The 23,655-nt window shown below is 36.3% G+C and overlaps 2 protein-coding genes across 7 annotated transcripts in view; one reads left to right on the top strand and one right to left on the bottom strand.

Annotated features, from left to right (window-relative positions):
* The first annotated feature begins 16 nt into the window (after nucleotides 1–16).
* Nucleotides 17–11,461, top strand: LOC149411313 (flap endonuclease GEN-like). The gene is made up of 11 exons (XM_089647549.1): nucleotides 17–208; nucleotides 1,329–1,423; nucleotides 1,950–2,151; nucleotides 4,683–4,772; nucleotides 5,369–5,507; nucleotides 5,893–6,028; nucleotides 6,713–6,880; nucleotides 8,298–8,466; nucleotides 8,555–8,705; nucleotides 8,807–8,884; nucleotides 9,951–11,461. Exons 1-11 carry the CDS (start codon nucleotides 146–148, stop codon nucleotides 11,216–11,218), a joined length of 2,559 nt encoding a protein of 852 aa, XP_089503675.1. The 5' UTR covers nucleotides 17–145; the 3' UTR covers nucleotides 11,219–11,461.
* Nucleotides 11,462–13,491: 2,030 nt separating this feature from the next.
* jbug (filamin-type immunoglobulin domains fbug) overlaps nucleotides 13,492–23,655 on the bottom strand; it is a 166,294-nt gene continuing 156,130 nt past the window's right edge. For 4 of the 6 annotated variants that reach the window (XM_089647226.1, XM_089647230.1, XM_089647228.1 and 1 more), the window contains exons 49-54: nucleotides 23,291–23,467; nucleotides 22,994–23,149; nucleotides 20,594–20,766; nucleotides 19,857–20,036; nucleotides 19,052–19,183; nucleotides 13,493–15,756 (exon numbers count right to left, since the gene is read on the bottom strand). In XM_089647226.1, coding sequence (XP_089503352.1) covers nucleotides 15,619–15,756; nucleotides 19,052–19,183; nucleotides 19,857–20,036; nucleotides 20,594–20,766; nucleotides 22,994–23,149; nucleotides 23,291–23,467 — 956 coding nt within the window. In that variant the 3' untranslated portion in view covers nucleotides 13,493–15,618. Of the gene's footprint in view, nucleotides 15,757–19,029; nucleotides 19,184–19,856; nucleotides 20,037–20,593; nucleotides 20,767–22,993; nucleotides 23,150–23,290; nucleotides 23,468–23,655 lie in introns of all 6 variants that reach the window. The other 2 variants (XM_089647231.1, XM_089647232.1) reach the window with 2 other exon arrangements.

The following is a 23,655-nucleotide window of genomic DNA, read 5'->3' as shown; positions in this document are numbered from 1 at the left end:
TTATTCAAATTTCAAACTTTGACAATCAAGCGATGATCAAACGCCACAATAATGTATTTTTAAGCTCTCATAATACAACGACTGTGAAACTTTTAAAATTGTAATGACAACAGCTGGATGATCTGCATTCAAGGGATCTTTTACAATGGGGGTGAAAGGATTGTGGACCATTTTGGGTCCGTTCTGCGAAAGGAAGCCACTGTACGAGGTAAAATTGATTTTATCGTATTTATTTCATCTTTTTTGTTTAGACTGGAATCAAACCTCGAAACTGATATCGTAGGTAATCATTTTGAAATAGATGTTTCACATTGTTATTAAACTGATACGAAATGTTTTGAAAATAATGTGTCCAGTAATTCTGGATATATAGCAAATATAAAATGATAACCGCAAACAATAGTCGAAGCATAAAGTAATTTGTGCAGTCGTTTCATTGCTCCACAATATTTATTTGGTAATTATTCAGGATCTCTGGCCACGCTTAATACGATTTAAAAAAAATAAAAACGGATACATCGAAAGCGAATTTTCATTTTACGTAATTGAAAATTTCCCAAATGCAGTCAATTTCCTTTTATAGTAAATGTCAATCAAAAGTACAGAAATTATTCTGGCCTTCATCTCACACAACGAAAGCGAATTTTCATTTTACGTAATTAAAATGACGTAATTAAAAAAGAATCGTATTAAGCGTGGCCAGCGATCACGGATATTTACTGTTTATATTTCTTTAGCATGAAAAAGTAAATTATATTATCATAGTATGTTTATTATCTTACTCAAATTACGATACAATATGATACGAATGTACCAGGAGCACTCCTGTCCCGGCGCTACCAGTAGGCATTAATTTTTTAGGACTTGGAACACATTCTCTGAGGAAAGGAAGGATGCTGGAGTTAAATCTATCGGTATAAAAGCAACCTAATAAGCCAATATTGGCATTTATGATGGGCAGAAGAATAAAGGAATTGTTTGAGCTTTGTTTTTTCCTCCTTATGTCTTCTTCGTGCCTCTTCAATGTTCTTCTTGACTCTTCTTGGCCCTACTTGGCTCTTCAAAGCTCTCCTTGCACCTTCTCGCCTCTTGTTTCTCGACTCTTCTTGTCGCTTCTTGCTTCTTCTTGACTCTTCTTGGCTCTTCTAGCCTCTTCCTGCATCTTCTTGCATCATCCTGCCCTCTTTTTGTCTTTCGTATCTGGTCACTAAACACGGCTAGAGCCATTTCGAGTAACTCTTATGCTCATTTAGTGGAAGATAATCTCAATATTACCCTGGTGTAAGACCACAATTCGAAATTGCGGTATTCAATTTCCTCTATTCTAGATCCGTGGAGAGAGAGTGGCTGTAGACCTGTCCGGATGGGTGTGTGACAGCCAGAATGTCACCGACTACCATGCCCAGCCACGTCTGTATCTCAGGCAAGCCCCTTTTAACATTTTTCATACATTAATCCCTAACTCATTTGATAAAGGCAATTTTTATGGTGTCAATCACATTTATTTATTAATAAAATAGAAAGACGCTTCGGTCGCAAGGTTTCAGAGGAAACCTTTGTTTTTTAAATAAAAGAAAATTATAAACTTACTTTAATTGAATTGAAATACTATGATATCTTTATGAAGGTTGGTTACCTGTAAACCCTTATTGTCAACTCTTCCGGTGTTATTACTGAAGGGACAAGTGCACTCTTTCAGAGCAGGTGATCATTACTACCACAACACTAACTAATGTCAAAAATAAACATTCTTCTTTAGTCGTTTCCTCATTGCTGAAGATTGTGACCCACACTCCGAAATTTTTAATGCCTGTGATATTTGATCACTCCGATGTATTGGTAATCTTCCTCAGTTTCTCCTGCTAAACACTATTCCAGTGACGATTGATGACGATTTTCTCCAGGTTCGAGTTAATTATCGTAAAGCCTGTATTTATCTATATTTCTAGGAACCTGTATTTCCGCACAAGCTATCTTCTTCTGCATGAGGTGGTGCCCGTATTTGTTCTGGAAGGGGAGGCCCCCGCCCTCAAGGCCGTGGCTATGGCGGCCCGGGTCCAGGCGCAGGCCCTGGCTCGAGGGGGGGCACCACGCAACCCGACTCGGGCCCAAAACACCTCGAGGAAGAGATTTGCAACAGTTCTGGGACATGTAAGTGGATTTTATTACCTAATATTGTCTATTATTACTCTTAAGATGGGACAATACCCTTAAATAAATTCTGAATCTCAACATAAGTGAAGAAGCTATGTACAAAAATTTGTGACGCATGGCCCTAGTGTATTATTGGACAGACCTACGGTTGCATTTGCCCTAGCAAATCTCTAAAATGAAGTGGTAATCTTAAAGACATAATTTAAGAAGTCATGTAAAAAAAATATTTGGCGCGCGGCCCTGCTTAATGGACGGACCTACGGTCCAATTTGCCCTATTTGTATGTGTAGGATCTTGTTAGTGTGACAATGAAAGATAATGATGGTGTTGTGTCACAGTGTTTATTTTAAGTAAATATAATTGCTCCGTTGGGAGATGGCTCTGGTCCGATGACGATGATATCAGGTGTAGACGACGATGGCCGCGATGGAGTCATGGAGACCGGCCTCGTGGATGCGTTCAGCACTGATGAATACGTGGGGTCTTCCCGGTACTCCAGTGTGAACGAGGTAGGCGAAGGTGCGATGGACTGGTCTGCAGATGAGCGGAAGATGCTGACCGGCGAAGATGCCACGGGGCCGAGGCGCAGACTAACATTATGCCAAGTCGGACTTGTTGACTGGAATGATCATGTCCTCCACCGCTTATATAGCTGCTGATTTCTTTGTTCTTGTCTGCCACGGGTTGGAGTAGCGTCTGGACGTCGAACCCGCTTTTTCGAACGTTTGCATCACCCTGTATGCAAACATTCTCTTATCAGCAGTTTAAGTATCGCAGTACCGATATTTCAATTGAAGTTTCGTAAGTCTGATTGTTAATTCAGCTTTTTAACTCGTGCGGTCTGGTAATGATATGATGACCCTAGGAGCGGTGACGTAATTGCTACATACGTATTACTAAAATCTCAGATGTTCCTCGTGAAGTTACCAATTCATGGCCTGTATAAATAAAATCTAGTGTTTCTCTTCATTCTATTCTAAAGTTTTATAGTTGAAAAACGTTACATAAAATATTTGAGAGATAAGGTAATGTTTTTTATTAATCTTAAATATAAGTAACTTACATCCTTAGGTATCGGTCTAAAAAAATATATATATTATCGTCACGAATTCATCAGAATTAATTCAAATGTAAGCCTCGACCAAACTCCCGTTATTAGAGTCTTGTGTCGCCTTAAAAAGCCTTCTAGTGTGAGATTTTCCACTATAATATATTCTGAATTATATTACATAGTTGTAATTACATGTGTAATTATGTATCAACTAGCGCAGACGTATGAAAAATCACCGGATATTATAATTATTATAGGATTTGTGTAAAATATTTGCCTCGGAATCATTGCCTGGTAAAATAATTAGAGACAATCGTAAACTTACTGTTAACACCGTTAGTAAACTTTAAAAATCATCATTCAGATTTAGATTTGTCAAAAATGTAAACAAAATAAATACGCAATTTGAGATTTTCATGGCCAAAAGTATTATAGTGGTTTTTTTTGGGGTATTATGCCGTGTTGCGCTACCTCCTTCTTTAGCCAACGTTTCGGACAGCATTACAGTGTCCATCATCAGGGCAGATATTTAAAAATGTCGAAACGTTGGCTAAAGATGGAGGTATCGCAACACGGCAGGTCGTCTCACACTACATGCGAATAAATTTTGATGGACTGTAATCTATATTTTCTTAACCTTTCAAATGAACACAACTACTTGGGAAGCTGGTTAACATTAAGTTAGAATTAGGTACTGACTTACCCCTGGTCCGTATACACACACGTCTTGTAAGAGCACAAATGAACTATTCTGGTTATCTTAGCAGACTCGATATTTAATACATTCTGAGGGTCACTTAACATGTACACTGCACAGCCTGTCTTAAGAGAGTGATTGGATATGGATAAAATGTTCCTATTGTCATTCAGGGGGCCTACTCTGTACCTTTCGAAACTTTCCTGCCGCTGGTTTATCCACGTCCCAAACCTGTATCAACCCTTCCCTTACGGTGTTAAAAAATTCTACGTCCTCTGGGGATATACACTCGGTAAATATTTATATATTGTAATTACTTGCAATGCAATACTTAAATGTATTGCGGAGGAATACCAAAAAAATTGAACCCTGTGTTTAACATATTTACAGAGATATTTTATTAATTAAAGATGATGTTCACTCAGTTGACAGCACCGGCAAGGAAAGGTTAAACCACGAACTTACTGGTTTGTTAACCCGAATGATACCGAGTAGGCCCCCAGGCAGGTAATCTAAACTGTCAGACAGGGACAAGTAATTGGGTAAGAGAATGCATAAGAGATGCATTGTTGCGTCACCATGGCATAATACCCCAAAAATAAACCAATATAAAAAGAAAAACACATCTGAAAAATAGAATTATTATTATAATTAATTTATTAAAATAAAATTAAAAGTTCATTGAACTTGAATAATGCTATGCATTATGCAGAAATGCAAAAGAATATTTCATATAATTTCATTAAAGTAGTATGTTTAATTATGTATTAATAATTTCAGTGCGAGAAGTTGCTCTCCAGTATGGGTCTGCAGTGTGTGACTGGTGTTGGAGAAGCAGAAGCCATGTGCGCCCATCTCAACCAAACTGGGGTAAGATTGAACTTTTATATTTCATGTCTTATTACATAATTATACATACTAATATTTGGCTAGCTTAGAGATTCCTAAGCACCACATGTAGGACCAGAGCTTGCTGTAGAGGTGGTGGCCTTCCATTATATACTTAATATGGAGACAGAGAATCCAAAGTGCTCTTAGAAGTAGTAGTGCTTAGAAGGACCAAAACTCAATCGGGCAACTACTCAATAGGAATACAATCAATTATCCTGGGGGCGTTGGTGAGATCCACGGCGCGGTGGTAGCCTCCAGGGCCTATGGTGGCCGATGAAAAGCTCCAAGGAGGCGCAACGCCTGGGTTGAGCTTGAAAAGTGGACAATGAGCCAGATTTGGTTGGGCTAGGTTAGGTATCTATATAAGAGATACATGTAAAGATGGGTGATTATTTATTTTTTTACTGGACAATTTTTATAGCGCCGCTTTTGTGAGATATCACAAATATTATTATTGTTAAGAAGGTAGATTTTGGTTAATGATCTTGTAGTTTCTACTTAACACCAATACTCGTGGTCCGTGATGGTACACTAACAGTCTGATTATGCGTGTATTGTGTGCTTTTGGTTTCCAGGAGGTGACGGCCGTTATATCGCAGGACTCGGACTGTTTTGTGTACGGAGCGACCCGGCTGTATCGGAACTTCACCGTGTCGGGTTCGGGTGCCGGGACTGTGGACGTCTACGATCTCAAACGCGTTCAGCAATCCATGGGTGAGTTAGTGTGATGATATAATTGAAATATCTTATAACATATTAATTTGTTTGACTTTAACCTTTTAAATGCCAGTAGGTAGAAGTGTAGCTGTGCACAGCAGGCCAAGAATGCGAGTTAACTCGCTCTTGGCACAGAAGCGGTTAAATGTGTATTTGCTCATTACAGTCAAATTTTTAACAGCCCATATGTCAGAACTCACTTTTTTCACATAATGCTTGTTTTCTGCATAAGCGCTCAATTTTTAAAATGTAATATTAAACCATAATAAGCACCTTCTGAATTAGGGTAACTCTAAACTAGGGTAACTTTTAATTAGGGTAACTCTAATTATTTCCTCAGATGCCATAATAAGAGCTGTACACTATTAATTATTTTCACCAGATCTCGGGCGCAACAAGATGGTGGCTTTGGCCTTGCTCTGCGGTTCTGACTACAACGGCACCGGAGTGGACGGTGTCGGACACTCCTCGGCCAACAACTTCATCATGCAGCACGCTGACCAGGACGTGATAGCCAGGTACACCATCATCACAACCGGTTTCACGACAAAACAGAACATTGCAGAAAAGTTACCTAACCTAACTAACTGAATGCGTTTAAAATAACTCAGAAAAATCTCTGATGCATTATTCTTACACAAAATCGTGAACTGCCTTGTTGATTCATCATATCTGTTAGAAAGGATTGCATTTCGTTGCCCCAAGCAAAACACCAGATTTATTTAGAATACCACATTGTAAATCCAAATACGCGCAAAACTCTGTAATAGTACGTATCTGTGAAACTCACAATGCCTCTAGAGATGTAGACATTTTCAACCGTAACTTGATATCATATAAAATTCAGCTTAATAAATTAATAAATTAAAATACTTTTATTTTATTCGATTTTTTTTGTTTTGAAAATTACATTATTATCACCCGTAGTGAATAGTATAGCTATGCGAAAAGTTGTATTTTTTTTATTTGTTTTTAATTTTATGTATTTCTATATTATGTGTATTTTTTGCCATTTAATATGTTGTGTAGGTAAAAAATACTAAATCAACATTTAACTCATTGGAACTTAATTGGTCTAGAACATATGAATATTTATTGTTATAATTTTTTACTGTATGACTATTTGCTTCCTAAATAAATAGAAAAAAAAAAAAAATAAATAAAAAAAAAAATAAGTAAGTTTGTTTGTCTTCTTATTTTAGACTATTATCGTGGAGCACCGACCCTGAGCAATTTGAGAAGTGGCAGAGGAAAGTGGATGATGTGACAAGCTGCACCAACTGCGGACACGGGGGCTCTGTACGCCTCCACTCCAAACAGGGTTGTCCCACCTGCGGCACATACAATACTTGCCACAGCAATGGATATAAGTAAGTAATTTTTCAACTTTTAAAAATGTGATTACTTTAAACTGATTTCCGCGGCTGTCGCTTACGTGCAGTGGTGTGCACAGAGCATTTGAGGCTAATTTGTTCGCTCTTAGGAACAGCTCATATGGTCCATATTAAATTATTTTTCTTTTTTAAATAGCTTTATTTTAGCATAATAATAGATTTGGGTACTTTTGAATGCAAACATAAAAAGTTTTAAAAATAGCTCATGTTTCTGCTATCGTGGTACGAGAACACGCCGTCAGATGGAATGCAGGAAAACACTTCTTCTTCTTGACATATAAATTTATTGATTCACAATATAATTGCAGAGGATCGTATTTTCCTCTGCTAAAACTTAAACTGAAAGAAATAAAGGTCTAGTTTCCTCTATTCTTCAGTTTTCCCTAGGTTTACATAAACCTAGTAATTATCTCACGACTGACTGCCTAGGTACGCATGTACCTACCAGTTATAGCAACACTGCAATACTCTCCTTTTTCTGGGAGGTATCTGTATTTAAACTAAATTCTGAAGGACATTTTACCAAAATAAAGATGTTCCACCCGCTCGTTGGCAAACAACATTCTTAACATAAAATAAAATGCACTTAACTATTCTTAATGATACAGACGTGATTTAAACAATACAAATATTTTAAAGGAATTATTTTAAGGGAGATGAAACTTTATTTGGGGTTTTTATTACTATGGGACAGGGGTGGGAAAGGTATTGGCAAATATTTTTAGGCATAATGGTTTAACTAGGGTGATCATAAAATATAAAGCGAACAGCCCTATTTGAAAGCTGCCGCTGCGTGAAATAAAATGAATTCTTAAATCATAAAGATACAAACAAGACAATATGTTTATAAAAATACCAGGCCAAAGAATTGTTTTATTGTAGGGTCGAATCTGCAAATGTGGGAAGCTACACTATCTTTAAAAATACGAACTGTGAGAATTGGTCTGAAGGTTAAATTTTACTGAGCAATATGTAATAGTCGCATTCTGGAAGATACAGCTCACTTTACGTATTTTCATTAGTACCCAAATCTATTATCTCTAAATAGTGTAGAATAAAGTCGCTATCCTTGTCTGTCGGTTTTTGCGCTTAGTTCTTCTAAACCTAGCAACGGAATAGAACCTTCACAAAACTTGAAATTCTGTCAAATAACTCGTCCTAAATAAACACGACAATTTCACTTTTGAAAAAATAATCATTACTGAACCATATGACCATATGGCCACCATTTTAAACCGCAAATGGAATGTGTAAACAAATTTACAGATAGATGAAATGAAAATGGTCGAGTTAAAACAGGACATCGCTCCGCTCAGACAACTATGAATGAAATAACTGCTTAAACCAATATTTTTTGCGAAACTATGTTATCCATTGACTCAATGATTTCTAGGGAGTGGCGTCTCAACATGAAATCGGAACTTCAGCTGCGGGGGCGTTGCCTTGCGGGGGCAGAGGCCTTCCCATCCCCTTCCCTGCTGCGGGAGTTCCTGGACCCTCGGGAGAGCACCCCGCAAGGGTTTTGTCCCCAGTGGGGGCGTCCGGACCTCATCAAGTTCACTGTGAGATATCAAACTGTTAAATGGTTTTTATACAGTGAATATTGAATAAATAAATAAATATAATTAAAATAAACTTTAATTTGTTTAGAGACTCATGAAGCATTGGCTGGGTTGGACTGAAAGTTATTGTGTTGAGAAGTTTCTGCCACTTGTTACCAGATGGCAGCTGCTACACCCAAACAGCCCTTCACCTTGCCCTCTCCAGCCCCAGAAAATAAAGAAGAAGAGAAACCCAAAAGGTAAACCTGAAACCTATCTATCTCCAATCGGCGCCAAATTAAACTGGCAGATTAAAACTATGTATAAAGTAAATTGTTCTTATTGTAATTTGTTTTTGCAGGAGTGGCATGTTACGAAGTGGTGTGGGAGGACCCAGAGGGATATTATTCGGGACTAGTCTCTGATGACCAACTTGAGGGTATGTTTAAATCATTTAATTTAAAACAGGCTTATAAATTTTTTCATTGGAATGAAAACTAAGTGTGGAAACTTCTAATGCACATTTTTTCTGCGTTCCTGTACTGCTCTACTTCCGCGGCACCCGTTCATTGCAGGCCCTTTCTCTGGAGTTGCTTTCCCCAGCATTGTCTGGGGCAACTGGACGTCTGCCGCCAGTATTTTCTATTCCAGTGTCTTCTGGTATTCTACACTACATGTCCAAGCCACCTTATCTGCAACTTTTCTACGAATGCAGGGTTTTGATGCTAAGCACTTGCACAAGCATTCAAATTTTTCCAAAAGTAAATGTTTGGGTATTTGGTAAGGAGACGAATAAAAGATGTGTTTGCGGTATCCTAGCAGTGCTTTTATTGAGCTAGTCGATTGACAGAGTCGAAACAGAATTGCCAAAGTAGTCACAGTTGTTGCTGACGACGAATGACAATGTCGTCACGGTAGTTGGTGTGCATCACGGTGGGACGCATGTATGTCACATCACGGTGGGTTGTGAATCCGTGGTCCATGATCAAGGCGATGAAGTCAGTGTCTCGACACCGCGTCGGTGGAGACTGGAGACAGACTTGCAGGTGGTGTTCATCACTGGTGAAGACCATGGGTCTTCCTGGTACTCCAGAGTGAATGATCCCAAACGTACGTTGGACCTGGTTGGCTCATGATGGGCTCGAACAGCGTGCGAAGAAGTGTGGCGCGGGGGCGTAGTGGCCGCCCATCGTCAGTAGTAGCTGGATGACTATGCTTGAATGGGACTGACTCACTTGTAAGACTGACCTAGGTACCGCGATGTCGCCGTGTTTATATAGGTACCACTCGTTCGAGAACAAATCGCGAGTAGGTAGGTAGCTGTGTAACTTTAAATCAAAGTAATATTAATCCAAGTCAATTGAAACTGTGTGTGACATGACTGCTACATTTAGTCGCCAGGAATATGGCTTGGTTTTCACCTTCCTGTGTTTTCAATCATTTTGAATCATCAACATAAAATGTCCTCTTTATGCTTCTGCTAATGAAGGTGTTATTTTAAACAGGAGAAGCTGAACTTCAAGATCTCTGGACTACAGTTGAAAGACAAGACCTTGTGGAAGCAGCTCACCCCAAATTAGTTGAAGATTTCAAGAAATCTCTCATCAAGGTGAAACCTAAAAAGAAGCCCGCCAAAAAGAAAGCCACCAAAGAAAATTTAGACGAACTGGAAGTTAGCATGAAAAACTTAAGTATGGATGCTACCAGCAAAAGTAAGAAAGGAAAAAAGAGGAAACAGAATGGAGAAGTTAGTTTTAAGACTAAGACAAAGAAGACCAGAAAGAAGAATGTTAAAGACGCTGATTCTATGCAAAAAAAGATGGACGTTTATTTAGCTAAACCTTTAGAGAATTTAGCTGAATCTTTAGATGACTTATCTGAACCTTTAGAGGATTTAGCTAAAGCTTTGGATGTTTGCGACTCAGAACCTATAAGTGATTTAGCCAAATTTTCTGATAGGAATGTTAAAGTCAAACCTACTTTGGAATACAATGCAAAACAAATCGAAATGAACAGAAATGTTGAACGCATTAGGAATCATAAAGCCAAGTGTAAAAGTCCTTTACTTTCCAGAAAGAAACACTTATTTGAAAAAGCTAACACAACTGCTGAGCTTTTGAAAAATATGAGCCTAAATTGTGAAGATGATTATATAAGTGATTCAGAGCTATCAAATATAGTTGATACCATTATATCAGGAACAAAAGTTGTAGATTTTAAATCAATAGTTCATAATAATCAATGTGTAAAAGAGATTCAAAATTATTCTACTCCCGTAAAATCAAATAATAGTGATAATTATTTTCCTATGGAGACAAGAAGGAGAGAGAGCCATTTTTTCGGAGGGTTAAATGACGATTATGACGCTTTTGAAAAATCCATGGATTTGAAAAATGTGCCCGATTCGGAAAACAATTTTGAAATTGACCAAAACGAAACTGTAAACTATGATTTGATCAATTATTCTCCAATTCTGACGAAAAATTTTACCAGTACAGAATTTTACGTGAGTAATGCGAATAAATGTTCACCGGTAATAAAAAAAATTGACTGTCACGACAAAGAAAATTGGCCGGGAATAAAAAAAGTTTTGAGTTTGGAAGAAAGGCTTTTTGGTAAAAATGAAAACTCTGAAGTCTCTGCTAATTTGAATGAAATATCTGGTAATTTTAAATTGGTTGAATCTCCAGGGCGCGATTCTAGCACTTGTTCTGCAGTCTATACCCCTTTACTAGAAAGAATTAAAAAAGCCAAGAAAAATTATCTTAGCTAATGTAAAATTTGTACATTTTTTTTGTTACATGTAGATGGTATCCAGAAAATCGTGATGCACGCAGGAAACTGCTGAATCTATATATCACATATGGAGTCAGTTTTGTGGTCTTTTGATTTGTTCTTTTTTTTTCAAGTAATTTGAGTCTGAAGCAGGAATTTTTAGGTCAAATTTGGAAAATCTCTAGGGGGACTTAATTTTTTTTTTTATATTTTTTTATATTTTATTGATTTATTGTGAAAAACAGTATACAGTAGAACCTCGTTAATTCGAAATCCAGCGGACATCAAAAATCAAATTTCGAATTAACGAATTCCCACGTAATTCGAAATTTTATGAAAAAAAAAAAAAAAAAATACGCCGAAAATCGATTTTCTCGGCCGCCTCTTCAAATCCGGGTGGTATTTTAGCTGTAAATTCGTATTAATACCAATTATTTCTTTATTTTCGCGGTCGATTACCGTAGCGGCCGGCCCTGTAAATTCAGATATTCGCAATAAATTCGTAAAAATGCTATATATTTACGCGTAAATCGAGATTTTTCTGCCGATTTCGGTCGCGCCCTACCCTTTAAATTGAGATATTCGTAAAAATACGATATATTTCCGCGTAAATCGAGATTTCGCGGTAATTTTCTGTCGCGGCCGGCCCTTTATTTCAAATATCTGAATTTGAATTCGTAAAAATACGATATATTTCCGCGTTAAACGAGAATTCGCGGCCGTATTCCGTCGCGGCCGGCTCTTCAAATTCAGATATTCGAAATAAATTCGTAAAAATATGATATATTTCCGCGTAAATCGAATTTTGTCGGCAGTTTTTCGTCGCGGCCGGCCTTTTAAGTTCAGATATTTGAAGTAAATTCGTAAAAATATGTCATATTTCGGCATGGATCGAAAATTTTCGGCCGATTTCCGTCGCGCCGTATTTTTTCAACGCGGATATTCGAAGTAAAGTTAGTAAAAATACGATATATTTACGCGTAAATCGAAATTGCGCGGCCGAGTTTCGTCGCGGCCGACCCTTTAAATGCAGATATTTGGCGTAAACTCGTAAAATTACGACATATATCCGCGTAAAATGTATTTTCTCGGCCCTTTAAACTCGGATATTCGAAATAAATTTGAAAAAATACGACATTCCAGTGTAAATCGATTCAGATTTACAAAATAATAATACTAATTAGGACGATTTATAACGACGTAAAAATACATTTTTCGGCGTTTTACAGCCACGGCTGACTTTTAGATTCAGATTTACGAAATATTTGATTTATTTTCGCAAAAATCAAATTTTTTCGAATTACACGAACAAATTTTCGTGCGCGGACAAAAATAAATTTCGAATTACGAATTAACGAATTTCGAATTAAAAAAAATTTTGTATGAAAAAATTTTTCAGCGGAAATTTTTTTTGCGAAAATTTCGAATTACGCGTTTTTTCGAATTATCGGGGTTCGAATTAACGGGGTTCTACTGTATTCCATTTACATTTCACAAATAACAGTTTATAAATTACAGTTTATAAGAAGTCAGTACATACATTTATTTGCATGGGTAAATACATCAATACTATCTGATTAACCAGATTTGTTAAATAGTATGCTTATTGCCGTCTTAAATTCTCTTTGGTTCAAATTGAAAATGTCAATCACAGAAGAAATGTGATTTAACAAAGTAGTTATTCTCCCCAAAGGCATGATCATTGGTAGGTTGGTCCTGCCCCTTGGAAAAATAAATAATCTGTGCTGTCTAGCTCTGATGAAATTAGATTATTCATTAATATCAGATATATCATTTATTCATTAATATCAGCGGTTTAATGTTTTGCGTCGGTGCGCGTACCGGGCTGCGAAAGTTTTTTAATATTTTAGTTTGCCGAAAAAATAATGCTCAGATCGAAAAGGGTTCTTTATTTGTGATGTACAGGGTTTTCCAATAAGAGGTGTTATTTTGATATTCAATCGTAAAAGATCAATGGTTTCGTTGCTTGTGTGGCACGTAGCGCCGTCTTGTTGAAAGTAAACGTTGTCCAGATCAATACCATCCAATTCCGGCCATAAAAAAATCATTAATCATCTCTCGATAGCGCAATCCATTCACCGTAACTGTTGCTCCAGCCTCATTTTCGAAAAAGTAAGGTCCAATGACTCCGCCGGACCATAAACCGCACCAAACAGTCACACGTTGAGGATAGAGAGGCTTTTCAACAATAACTCTTGGGTTTTCCGAGCCCCGGATGCGACAATTTTGCTTGTTGACGAAGCCACCGAGGTGGAAATGGGTCTCATCACTCAAGATGATTTGCATTTGATTCACTCAAGTGAATTTTAATAATTTCAATGCGTTGTTGAAGCGTGTATCGTTTCATTTTTATTAATGGCGTAGTTTCTACTTGTCAAATGTCAAAAAATGACAGCTTCAAAAGTAACATATTATACCGAAATAGCGGGCTATTCAAAATAACACCTCTTATTGGAAAACCCTGTAGATTCACCAGTTTTCACTTTTACTACTAGTTTCCGAATACCGTGCATACATTTTTAGTAATATTTTAATATAAAGTTTGATTTCTTTGATAATACATATATGTATGTTTTTGAAATTTATTTTTTAGAGCAGGTATTTATTTTTTTACAAATTTTTGTTTGATTGTTTACTATTTCACTGTAAATTGTGTGTGCAATACAGATAGCACAGAAACCTTAGATAATAGAAACAGGGGAGATGGGCCATGAATATTTATTATTATGAAACTCTGCACATAAAGTGTGTTGCTATCGATCAACCTTAATATTGCAAATTGCATCTACGAGCATCGACACCCCGCATTTTTTACTTACACACAGGATGGATAACTTTCATTGGCTCCGCTGCTTTGATTCTGCGTTTTCTGGTAACAGTCGCCACACTTCCATGCAATATTTTTTCTATTATCTAATGACCCAAACAGTTTCCATTTTTGTAATGTATGATGAAATCAAAGTTAATAATTCTTACCTATGGTACGATGCTTGTTTTTTGTTGCTTTAGTTATGGGTTTTTTCCATTTCCTTTCCATACAAATGTTCCATTTATCCCAATAGTCCAGTGCCCCGTGTCACTTACACACACTCCATCCCATTTGAATTTCGTAAAGTTTTGTATTGGAAATTTAAGCCTCATTTAGGCAAATATTTGGATCACGAACCACGCCCACGTATTAGTCTTTATTCTATGATTGCATTATTATATTTTAAACTCAATTGTGAAAAAATTTTGGAAAAAAAAAAGTTGATTTTTTAAAAAATATTATTTATTTATAACATGATGCAAAAGGTGTTAAAAACAATAAATTAAAAAGTTGCAAGTATTATTATATACATTGAGAAAATGGAATGTCAACAACTGGCGATAATATTCTTTTGTACATAACAATGTCCTCACAAATATAGTGGACTTCAAAACACCTCAACTTTTTCCGCCCATCACTCCTCCAAACTTCCTATTAGATCCCAAAAATTTACATAAATTTTTTTTTTTTTTAAATAAATAGATTTTATAATAAACATTTCAAAATTATATTTTCGCTTTTTTGAAAATTTTGTAGAAAATGGAATTTATAAAAATATTTGTGAAAACACTTTTCAAAATTGTGAGATGAATTGTGAACAAGAAAGTTTTTAAGGCAATATATTGCCAGCAAAAAATTGCCGTAAAAACTTGCTGGTTTACCAGAATCTTAAATCGAATTCAAACGGAAGCCATCTTCGAATCAGTGAACTGACATTTTCATAATTCATTTCTTTTTAAAAATTAAAGTATTCAAAATTCCTGTGCGTATTGACTTTCAAGGTGGCGGCTGTTCAATTTAACTTTCAATAATTTCTTAACTGTTTTTATGAAGTAGCCATCTACATAAAATTGTGTCCTATGACCAGTGTATGAGTTTTTTTTTAATATTCTTTTTGATAAAATATATCTAATGGAAATAAATAACACAATGGGTCGTTGCAAAATTTGACACATTTGGTAAGATCGTATTTTTGTTAAAATCCTTCATAAAATTGTACAACATAAATTATAGAATGTATAACAGTCTGTACATCAAATTGCACATATAAAATTATGTGGGCTACATGAAATTACGCACTTAAATTGAATGGGCTACATAAAATTGCACACTTAAATTAAGTGAACTTACAAATGATTTTGTACAATTAAATTAAGTGATCTGGTAAAAGAGATTGCACACATTTTAAGTGAATCACACTCATAAGTGTTGTTATTCACTCAAGTGTCATAATATTGTATTCAAGCTTAAGAGTGGAGTGGTAAAATACACTTTTATCGTTTAAAATTGTCCACACAAAATGGCTGGTATTGTACAAAACAGTTAAGTGTGCCACGCAAGATATTACTTTAACTACAGCTGCATAAGAACCGAATTACTCGACGGTGAAGTTCTCTCCAAAAATGCTTCCAACACGAAATTTCTCTCGCGACGTAACTGTCAGATTTGTGGTCACTGTGCGTTGCGAAATATTTCTGTAGCGTACTCTGAAAACATACAATATTACACCGTCGTAAATATTCAAAAATATTTTATTAGAAATTTAGAAAACAGAGTCTGTCAACAATTGTAGGCAAAAATGAAGGGCGCTGCGATCGTATAAATAGTTTACACCAAAATTGTTAAAAGGAAAAATAATGTAACTAAACTAACAGCGCCCTTGAGGTGATTTCTCACGAAAACAGCGCTATATAAATTAGCCAAATATTATTATTATTTTCCACACAAATATAAAACGGTGTTCAGAAATTAGTGGTACATCATCGAAGGAAATTTTATTTTCATGTTTGTTAGAATTTTTTCAACACTTATCAAGATAATTGCATGGAAAAGTTTTTTTTTTATTTATAAAATTTATTAATCAAAGAAGCTATTTATTAGATTGAATTAGAATTGAGTTAAGTCATTTTTTCTGTCTAAACAATCTGTCAGGTTCGGAAGTCATAACCTCACATTTGAATCTACTGTAATTTGTTTTAAATCGGAGTTACTGGTTTTGCCACGGTAATGAAAATTTTAAGTTCCAGTTTGTTAAATTTTTTTGTTGATAGACTATATGTAAGAAGGCAAAATAATTGGTGCGCTACTGAAAACTAATACAGATAAACTAAAGCATAGAAATGTTCTCATATAAGAGAGTGGAGGTAAATCCCATACAAGTGTTTACAAGTGGGAAGGAAAAATGTATGCAGGTTGAGTAGGAATCTGTCAGTGTCGAGGAGTGATGAACATATGCATCCATTCCTCTCACTGCGGTGCAAGGCGATTGGTCAAATCAGTTCGGCAAGAAAGAAGACCTGGAAAAGTCCATAAAACCAGGCACCCCTGCTAAGTCACCAAACGTGGCTAAAAACTTGGGGTGACCTATCATAGGTGTTGGTTATCCAATGAATGGTTTGTACACCGGCCTTCCAAATTAAAAATTGTTTATAAATTTATGATGACATTTTAAAAAATAATTTTCTTCTGACAAGCATAATAACGTGACTGTTATGTTTGACAGCTGATCACAATTTGATCAAAAGCTGAAATGGACCAAGAATCATTGGCGGTTAACGGGGACCGTTAAAACGTAAAGAATCAGCGAAGAAAAAGAAATGGCGTTGTTCATCGATCAGATGGACATCCAATGTTTGAAAAACCAACAATTTTGTTTTTACCGTGCAACAAGCAGCAAAAGTAGGTATAATTAAGTTGGCTAGGTAGAAAAGTAAGGTTGGGTAAGAATTAATGTGTTAGGTTAGTTAGTTCGGTTAGAAACGAGACAAAGGAAGCCAACATTAATGTTGCAATCTCACACTATGTTGAACATGTGGGATGGCTAAGAACATTAATTTTCTTCAGATATTATAGTTTTTGGGTAATTGTGCCGTGTCGCGCTTCCTCCTTCTTTGGCCAACATTTCGGACAACATTACAGTGTCAGATGCCTTTATTTTATAATTATCACACAAATAAATAAGGTAGCACTTATCCATAGTAGATTTTGATATACCTTTTGACTTGATAATAAAATTCATAATTTTTCAGTTTGGTTAAGTATTCTGGCCAAAATTTTGGTCACAAATCGAAATTTTGTAATTTGAAAGAAAAAGGCCACACAGCTGTTCCTCTTAAGCTTAGCCCGTCGTCTCTATAAATATTAATGAGGTTTTTGTGAATTCTGTAATATTTTAATGGAGAAATTTTAAGCGTAGAGAAAGATTTTCGCTGGCGCTAGGCAAGCAGCAGTGCTTTTAATGCTGAACCCTAATAATCCTAAAAGTGTTAGAGCGGGAGCACACAGAGAGCGGTCAGAGTTCTGCGTTCTAGTGACCGTTGACCGCTCAAGAGTTCCAAAGCACACAAGCGGCGTTCAAATTCTCGCGTTCTAGTTTCGTTTGGGACTTTGCATATGCAACATGTCACTAGAAAGTTCATCATCCGATGAAGAATTATTGCTCTTGTGGAGCTTAGCAGCTTCTAAAAAGGAAGGAAGTATTGAGTGCACCCAATCAACACAACGCGAGAAGAACAAGGCGAATTTACTAATAATAAAATTTAAATTTACTAGTAGCAATTTCAAACCAAGCTTCGGCTTTTTTGTCGCGGTTTTTATAATTTACATCACTTAAATCGTATAATATCCTCTCCTTTCCCTAACTAATTCAATTAACTTTTCCGTGTTTGTAACCTCAGACATCGCGGCGTTCTGGCGTTCTCTGCCTCGGCGGGTAAAGAACTCTTAGAACGCGACGTTCCGTTTTGACCGCAGCGGTCTGACTGCTCGCTGTGTGCGTTGTTGTTATAGTATCAGTACATTCTAATGAACGCCGAACGCGGAACTAGGAACTCCTGACCGCTCTCTGTGTGCTCCCGCTCTTATATATACTGATTGGAAAAACTGTCACAAACTGCATTAACCCGTGGCGTGCGCGAGCCGCAGTCCAGAAAATATCCACTGAGTGCGCTAGCCAATCTCAACGCCCATGCTAGCTTTATTGCCTGGATACAATTAGAATTTATCAATATTTCTATACTAAACGTATACAAAATTAGAATTTATCAATATTTCTATACTAAACGTATACAAAATTAGAATGTTTCAGTGTAGATTTTAACGTACATTACGTTTACCCTTAAGACACTTGTCTAAAAATGTATGTTTTATTATTAAAATAATTAGATATTACACTCTAAATCTTGCAAATACTTGTGGCACTCACAAAACAGACTGACGTCTTGAATAAATCACTTGCAATTACTATTTTTTTCTAAGGCTTTGGTGGCATAATTTTGAACTTTATTGGCCAATAAAGATGCTCTATTTCACTGGCCATATCTCTGAACCAATCATAATTTAGAACGAAAGTTCTGTTTTCGACCAATCAAAGAAGAGCATCAGTACTTACCTAGAACTCTGATTCGAGGAAGGCACGCAACGGAGCAAAATTTAAAACTCGGATTCAAGGGGCACAGACGCCACGGATTAAGAAATGTTGACACCTTGACCCCTATGCCAAATCGCTTCAGGAATTAATTTTGATATTAAATTTGAATTCTACCTGAACAGAAATTTGTGCTTATTTCGGACACGCCAGATTCGCCCACAATACATTTCTATCGGTTTAGCCCTTCAGCGGCATACATGGACCGACCGCCTCTGACGCAAGGTTAGAAACAAGATTTAGTTACACTAGAAAGAGTGTAAAGTTAGGTTAGGTTAGGTTAGGTTCAGAAGTAAGTATTGTTAGGTTAGGTGCAGCTAGAGGTGTGACATACTGTGTGGGTGTTAGGAGGGCACCTGTCCGCTGTGCATGTAGCGCCGTAGCTCCTCCTGCGTGTCGAATATCATGACTGGGAACGGGGAGCCGGGTACCAGCTTGCCCGCCCACTTCACCTCCACCCTGTAGTCTCCGGGCTCCGTGGGGTCAAACTGTGGGAATAACAACGCAGCTTTGTTAACGGGCTGTAGCGGCAAGCAAGCGAGCGGCTTTTAATTGGAAAGACATTTGATGGGAGATATCAGTATTTGTTTAATTTATTTTAATAATGTGAATAAAAGCATTCATTTATAGTTAGTATTCATAGTTATTAAGCCAGTTAACTAATTCATGTATTGTAAAGAATGATGTGCAATATGGTAAGCCACATCAATTGCAGAGAATAATAACAGGTAATAAATTAAAAAATGGTAACTTACAGAAAATGATGATATAGTAAAAAAAAACTCGATACTTGCAATATAAGTAGTAAATTAACTCATTATGGACTTGAAGAGAATCGCATGTAATTCAGTAAATTAACTCATTACTTGCAGAGAATCAATGTAATATAGTAAATTAACTCATTACTACTTGCAGAGTATGATGACAGGTAATAACCTCTTTAGGTTATACCTTGCATAAGAATGACTTTTAAGATATGTACCTACATAGTCAATTACCTAGTTATTTACAGAGAAGCAGGTAATATATTAAAAAAAAACTCATTGCTGGAAGAGAATCACATATACTATAATAAATTAACACATTACTTGCAAAGAATCACATGTGTTATATAGTAAATTAACCAATTACCTGCAGAGAACACATTAATAGAGATAATACCTTGCAGAGAATGGTGCGATCCTTCTGACTCTCCCGCTGCATCTCGACGCGGAAGGCTCCCTTGGGCCCGCGAACCCTGACCGTCAGTTGGCCGGCGCCCGCTCCTCGCGTGTCGCAGATGAAGCGCGATTGGAAGGTGGCCAGAACGCCAGCCTCCACTCCCGGCCCGTACACTCGCACCTATTAACAAAACCATTATAATAATAGTACAAACTTATGGTCATGGCAAAATGGAAACAGAGGAAGATTACCGATGATCTTTAAGATGACGATTTAAGTGTAATTTTCAAAATTGGAACTGTTTATGTGAAGAATTCAGAAAAGCGATAAAGTACCTGCTTATAATATAACATTTTTAACAGAAAATTATTTTAATTTAGAATGCAGACTATTCTGTGATTTTTTACTGATAAAAAATAAATTTTATTGATAAAAAATTCCGGGGTTGGTTTTTCAAAAAATTGTATGAAACATGAATGACCGTTTGTTAGAATAATCAGATAAAACAGAACGGTAAAAAAACAGAGCAGGATAAAATAATAGGTTAGGTTTCTGGAGGAGGCCCACCACTTCCCCGCTCTGTTTTAGGTACTGATGGTACCCCTTCAGAGCTCTCGCAAGGACGCTAATTTTTTTGATATAACGAGTCTACATTTAAAATTAGGTAAGGTTTATTATTTTTCTTCAATGTTCTATGTTGTCATGCCACGGTTTATTTGTTAGGTTATGTTAGTTACCTTGGAGGCATCGGGGGCTCCAGCCACCCGCAGTTGGAAGGGGGACCCGGGTACATGCTCCCCGGCATACTTCACGGTCAGCTGGTGCTTGCCTGCCTCCTGCGGCTTCACATTCAGCGTGAAGGTGGCGTCGCCGTGTTCGTACAGCTCACAGTAAGCCACCTTACGGGGACCTGGAATGTTAGACAACACGATGTAAGAAATAAATTTATATTTATTACGATGGTTTATGGGCGTGCTTATTGCCTAGCTGTAATTTCCACAACCAACCCGTTCTAATAGGAAAAAAAAGGGTTAAAATATTCTAGTGTTTTCTGCAGTGCGAATTTATAAATCATATGTGAAAACAACAGTAAATATTTCACAGGGTTCTTACTTGGGACCTGTATTATTTTTAATATTTATCAATGATATTGTAACAATATTTAAAGGAGTAAACATACTCTTGTTTGCCGATGACTTGATTTACAAAATGATTACCTCCATCGACGATTGTAATATTCTACAGTCTAATCTCGATCGCTTACAAGAGTGGTATAATTATAATTTACTCTTTTTAAATATTGATATATGAGTATTTCTCAAAATAAATGTACGTAACGAAAATGTAGTTACGAAATAGTGTTACGAAATAGTCATAAGACGTAACTAAATAGTAAACATAAGGCTTGTTTACACAATGGCAAATTTTATTTTACTTTTTTTATTAATTATTCAATTTAATTAGTTGTCGTCTTTTTTAAATGTAAGTAATTATCCTTTACTTTTTTATTTATTGTACATACTACAAACATACATAAACTCACGACCCAAATATTTGTATTTTGTAATACCAAAGGGGTTTAAAAAAAACAAGGGAGTATAAATAAATGTTTTTTAATCAAATTATCAGCTCCCAAATTGAAGTACCTAACACAATATTCAACAAATCTTAAGAAATTAAAGAACAGGGACTGTTTAAACTATTAAAAATTTAATAACATACAATTATTTAGTTTGAATCACTATCCATTAGCGTTTTATAAATTTCTTCCTCATCTTTATAATAATTGAAATCTTTCCGAGACACATTTGGTCAGTTTTTCAGTCTTTGGTTTATCACTCCGCTTTGGCGCATGAATATAGTCATTTAGTGATAGAGATTTAGAGATAAGGCCCTTACAAACCACTTTCTTTTTTGTATGTATATTTTCCAGTTTTTCGTTTTTAAGATAGTCACTCCACATTTCACTCCACATCACTCTCAAGACTTTCATAAAAATGCTAGACACACTTACAATAAATACAAGTTGTAACTGTGTACACTCAGCTTTACATTGAACTTTTTCGTTACGTTACGAAATTAATAACAAACGTTACGAAATTGTAATAAGAATTTATGTTATAAAAAGTCAATGGTTTGATAAAATTTAAAAATGTTAATATGTAAGCTTAGCAATGTTCGTACCGCACATGTTACAAAAAGATGAGTAGAAAAAGACTTACCGTTTTGTGAAAAAAGGCTAAAATATTTTCTGTTACGAAATAGTGGTCCCACTAAAGAAACACGTTATTACTGATTTTAACAATTAATGTTATGGCGGATAAGTCAGACCAACAATTAATCAGAAAGAGGCTAGTGTTGCCCATGTTAAATTTTACAAATGGGTTAAAAAATTACGGTGGAAGTACTAATAAAACGTAACTAAAGAGTAGTTACTAAAAAGTAAATGGTGATGTCTCACTTTGTTTTTTGTGCATAAATTATTAATTTATTATGAAACCCCATAGAAAATTACCTTTTTACAGAAACTACATTTAATTAAGACCCTAAAACTTACAAAAAATCACATATTATAACGTTATTATCGCATTTTATGAAGTATAAACAAATGAGGTGGGTAGGGTGGCAATTTTATTTTGTATGGAAGGTAAAAATCGATATTTTTAAAAAATTTAAAATATTTGCGAATTAATACGATTGTAATGTTTATTTTTCGATATTTTAAAGCCTAATATTTATTCTACAAAATGGTGCATATTTTTTTTGTATGATTAATTAAAAACATGTGAAATTTTTGAACTGTTTGTAGGCACACTTTATTTTCCCAAAATGTACACTTTTTTTGAGAAATACTCATGTATCAATTTATATCATTCTCTAGAAATAAAATCAACAATAAGTATCAACAATATTCCTCTTAGGAAAAGAAGGGGTGAACCTGCATCTTGAAGAGACTTGTTATAGGAGAGAAGAAGGCAAATCATTCACCGCTGAGCTGTTGAACACAAGAATGAGTCATAGAAACGACCCGCTCTTATGTGGCCAGCATACGTTTTGTTTGTAGAGCTTGTTCTCGGCTGTGAAATGACTCGATGGCTTTTGGGATTACCCCTTCGGGAATGGTAAAGTATTGTTACCTGTGCAGTGTGCGGTTAGTTCTCCAGGCCCCGCACGCCGCGTGTCTATCCAGGAGCGTATCTCGCGGCCCACCACACCCTGCGAGAGCCCCACTCCCGAGCAGGTCACTAGAGAGGCGTCCGCACCGCCTGATACCACCACTGATAATGGACAGCCTGAAACCAACAAAAGTTAAGTTAGTACTCATCAACATATGAACTAATAGATGGATTGAAGTATATAAATTTCCAAGAATTATTCGGCCTATGAGTAATTTCATAACACTACTCCTCAGAGGTCTGACGGTCCAAATCTACCTTTGACAAGTCTGTTATCCCACAGCACCCGGAGCAAGTAATGCCCGGGTTGAGGGGCGGAGTAGGCTGCCTTCCATAGAGCAGGTCCGGCCCGTGTGAGGGCCACCCCGACGGCCCGGCCAAGCGAACGTGTCTGCAAGACCACCTCGGGGGCACCGTTGCCAGCTTGGGAACCATCTGGAAATCAATTACAATAAGCATGAATTAAAAAGTGACATACATTAAGTAATTGTTTACTGCAAAGAGAAAACTAATAAAAAAAAACAATTGTAAAAGATTCATTATTTAGTATGAAAGCTCTGCTAAAGACAGATAAATAAAGCGAGGAATTCGCGCACCAATCTAAAATAGACGTCTTGTTCGTA

This window comes from Hesperophylax consimilis, chromosome 26, assembly GCF_061612785.1.
Source record: "Hesperophylax consimilis isolate HC1 chromosome 26, BYU_Hcon_1.0, whole genome shotgun sequence".
NCBI lineage: Eukaryota > Metazoa > Arthropoda > Insecta > Trichoptera > Limnephilidae > Hesperophylax > Hesperophylax consimilis.
The sequence above is the reverse complement of the archived record's forward strand: the minus strand, read 5'-3'. Positions and strand labels throughout refer to the sequence as shown.